The following is a 3747-nucleotide window of genomic DNA, read 5'->3' as shown; positions in this document are numbered from 1 at the left end:
TTATGCTATTTATTTTTTCCAGAACTGGGGGTTGAACTCAGGCCCTTGTGCTTGCCAGGCAAGCACTTATTCTGCTGAGCCATCTCCCCGGCCCCTGTTTGTGCTATTAATGAAGTTAAACATATTCAGTTTAGATTCTGTTTTCCTTTAGACTGAAAAATTTGGTCTCCAAATACCTGAAAATCAGGAGACATCAATTGGCTAAGCGCTATTTGATATCAATATCCCTGGCTTAGCGCCAAGGAGGCCGAGACTCCCCTTGTGGGATGGAGAGGGAGCCGCTGAAGTTGAGACTCCCACCAGGCCGAGCTCTAGGGCAGCTTTTCGGTCTCTGGTGGCTGATCTCCTGCCGGTCCCCAGGCCAGGCAGCCTGGCTCCCCAGGGTTTTTGTGTTCTTGTCCTCCTGGACTGGGTGGCAGGCATAGAGACACTGTCTCAGGCAAATGAGGGCTACCAGAAACTCGCCTGCCCTCTTTTCGATCGTGTAATACAGGCAGGAGGGAGCCTGGTGCTGAATCAGCCCTCGAGGACTTGTTTCTGGGTCAGCATTCCGAAAGAGCAGAGATCCTACCTGGCCGTGATCTGTTGAATGTCAGCCTCAAACAAAATAATTTAAAAAGATAGATCAAAGCAATCCTGTGGAATGAATGCATGAAATTGTGGGCACGAATACAACTAGTTGTATAACATTATGCAGAGGAAATTGTCTTTCTTTTCATTATAAAATCTGTGACAAAATCATGGCAGACATTGGGGTGGGAAGTGAAGGTATTATTCTAGATAGTTCTTGATGCCTTGCATTAGGTGTATTTAAACATTAGGTATTGTGATAAATTCCTTTTATTTTCAAGAGCATACAATGTAGCTTAAAAACTTACATTCCATAAAGAATTTCACTAAACACTATAATACATATTCAACAATGCTTTTTATATTATGAAATGTTGTCTTTGGATTAGTTGTTTATAGTGCCATACAATATTCATTTACAATTCCTCTTAAACTTTATTTCACTTTTTTATGTATTTAGTACAGGGTCTATAGGGTCTCACTATGTAGATCAGACTTGTAGTGATTCTCCAGTTATAATTCCTCGAGTGCTTCCTGTGTTCCAACTTCTATGTTTCCCATGTACAGTAAAGAAGCACACACCTAGAGAACTACTATAGACAGAAGATTGAGTAGTCCATGAATTGGATGGGGAAACCATGATGGATTTTACAATCTCCAAAATATAAATTCAACAAAAAGCATAAATTAAATATAATGTTGGGCATAATTTACCACAAGTGAAATTGTGATTGAAGGATGGGGCTCTAGAAGATTCAACAATGGTAGTCTTGTTTTACTCTAAACATGGATAGATTGATGGACAAAGACTCGTTAAAATACATTGTTGTTTTTGCCTCACTGTTGTTCTATAAATACAATATACTTACACCCTTGTTTGGCCAACACAGAACTGGCTTTGCTAATGGAAGGTGTCCAGTCCGCCATAAACACACCCAAAAGGAGGGAAAGACACTCCTGTGCTAGTCACCTGTCAAGGGTCTGCTTTGAGCAATAGATGATCTCAGGTGTATTTAAACATTAGGTATTGTGATTCAAAAATTCATCACTATTTTTTACTTTAAAAGTATTTTTTAAAATCTTTTGGAATCAGGGACACACTATGAAACTCAGGCTGGCCTTGAACTCATTTTGTAGCCTAGGATAGTCAGAAACCCTCAACAGTCTTAGTGCCTCAGCCTCTCCAGTGCTGGGAGTACAGCTAAGGGCTAACACACTTGGCTTTAGTAGTCCAGTAACCAATGTCTTTTGTACACATTTGTTACCATGAAGAGGAACTATGCTGATTTTCAATGAACATTAAAAAGTTAGAAAGGTCAAGCAATGTGTCAGGATAGGTGCAAACAATACCATCTGCACCCTGTGATGGGCTAGGGATGGGCCAGTGATGAGCCAGCACTCTCGCCATAACTGCAGCTAGCTCTACAGAGTCACAGTCTAGACTGGCCCCAGGGATTAATCTGGATTTTCCAAAGCACAGATACAAACACTTCAAGAATACCCATTTTTTCCAGTTTTATAAAATGTAAAGCCCAGGAGTTAAAAACCATCCTCAAGTGGTCTGCTGTGTGGGACACCCTGTTTAACTAGATGCAGAGAGTAAGAGAAATGGTCACTTATTGTTGTAGGTCTCAATGTTGAATGAGAATGAAGAGGCAGGAGATGGCAGTAACATGAGGTCTGTAGTTATTACTGGGTGGGGTTGGGTGAGGAGAGCCAAGAGTTCTGTAGAGAACCCAAGACCAGAAGAGTTGGGGAGGGTTGCAAGGAGGGACAGGGAACATGAGACAGGTCTGTCATATAATGCAGTAGATGGAAGGAAGCAGGAGAAATTGGAGGATATAAGGCCTTGAGTAATGATTTGAAAAGATACTATGAGATGGCAGGAGAAACAGAAGGACATAAAGAGGTAGGGAAAGAGCTGAGGGTGGTGGAGGGAACGGAGTCCAGAGTGTGGATGTGTCAGATAGGTGAGGCAAATAGAAAGGAAGGGGCCATGTGCATCCAGTGGAAATAGATACAAGAGATACAAAGGACACAGAGTCAGGTGAACTGAAAATCAAGCATGGTGCGTGGGACATGAAGAGAAAAGCTATCAATAGTTGCAATGACAAGAGGCGGGCCTGGCATCACGAGCAAGCACAAGAGAAAAATGAGTTGAGATAGACCAGAGGAATTGTGGAGTGAAATAAACATAAGGAACGGGAGGCCCAGGTGAGCAGGGGTGTGTGGTTTGTGTAGTGACCGCCACCCATCAGAGGTCCCAATGTCCAAACGCAGTCCTCCTGTTTAACAACCACAGACACAATCATTACAATATTCCCAAGTGTTAGGGAGTATTGATTCAAAGAAGTAAAAAATACATTTCTGAATGAGAGGAAATTCCATAGCTGGGAAGCCTCCAACATGTGGCCTGTGGATTGGTATTATGACCAGGAACATTAATCCGCTGAGCCCTCTGGTGAGCCCTTATAGTTCATTTTTGCATGTCGTCAGTTATATCACAAAAGTGCAGAATATGGACATAACCATTGCGCACAGTGAGACCGATGTCACTGTTCACTCCACTGTGTCCTCCCCTTCGTGTAATATAAGATCACTAACTGGAAGCTTCTACACAGAAAGAAATTTGACAAAGTTTCTCCACTTTGTGACTTCTCTCTGCTTAATGTATTTACTGAAATATTTTTAGAGCAATGACCTTCGTATGCATTCTGTTATGTGTATAACTTCATATGTACTTGTTGAAGACAATAGCATCAAAGCTCTGTCATGCAGGGATGACACTGATATGATTCTTCTCCTCTGTGTGTCCTCACATTTCTACAGGGTGATTAATGGCAGGTCGTTCCACATGTGGCCTCAGTATATTGTCTTTAGTGTGTGTTCTCTCATGGTTCCTAAGGTGAGACGACTGAGTGAAAGCCTTCCCACATAGACGGCATTTATGTGGCTTTTCCCCTGTGTGTGTTCTGTCATGAATTTTGAAGGCGTTAGATTTTATAAAAGCTTTTTGACACACATTACATTTATATGGTTTCTCTCCTGTGTGTGTTCTCTTATGGTAAAGAAGGGCAGACGACTGAATGACGGCTTTTCCACATAGATGGCATTCATATGGTTTTTCTCCCGTGTGTGTTCTCTTATGATTTTTAAGGGAATTAGAATGAATAAAAG

General features: G+C 41.8%; 1 protein-coding gene across 1 annotated transcript in view; it reads right to left on the bottom strand.

Annotated features, from left to right (window-relative positions):
• Positions 1-232: 232 nt before the first annotated feature.
• The window catches only part of LOC101567363 (zinc finger protein 883-like), a 33437-nt gene continuing 29922 nt past the window's right edge, over positions 233-3747 (bottom strand). Inside the window, exons 6-7 of the mRNA XM_012513385.2 lie at positions 3505-3728; positions 233-582 (exon numbers count right to left, since the gene is read on the bottom strand). Of these exons, the coding sequence (XP_012368839.2) occupies positions 233-582; positions 3505-3728 (574 nt within the window). The remainder of the gene's footprint in view (positions 583-3504; positions 3729-3747) is intronic.

This window comes from Octodon degus, unplaced genomic scaffold (assembly GCF_000260255.1).
Source record: "Octodon degus isolate 3935 unplaced genomic scaffold, OctDeg1.0 scaffold00534, whole genome shotgun sequence".
In the NCBI taxonomy this organism is placed as follows: Eukaryota; Metazoa; Chordata; class Mammalia; order Rodentia; family Octodontidae; genus Octodon; species Octodon degus.
Note: the sequence above shows the minus strand (reverse complement) of the source record. Positions and strands in the feature narration are given on the sequence as shown.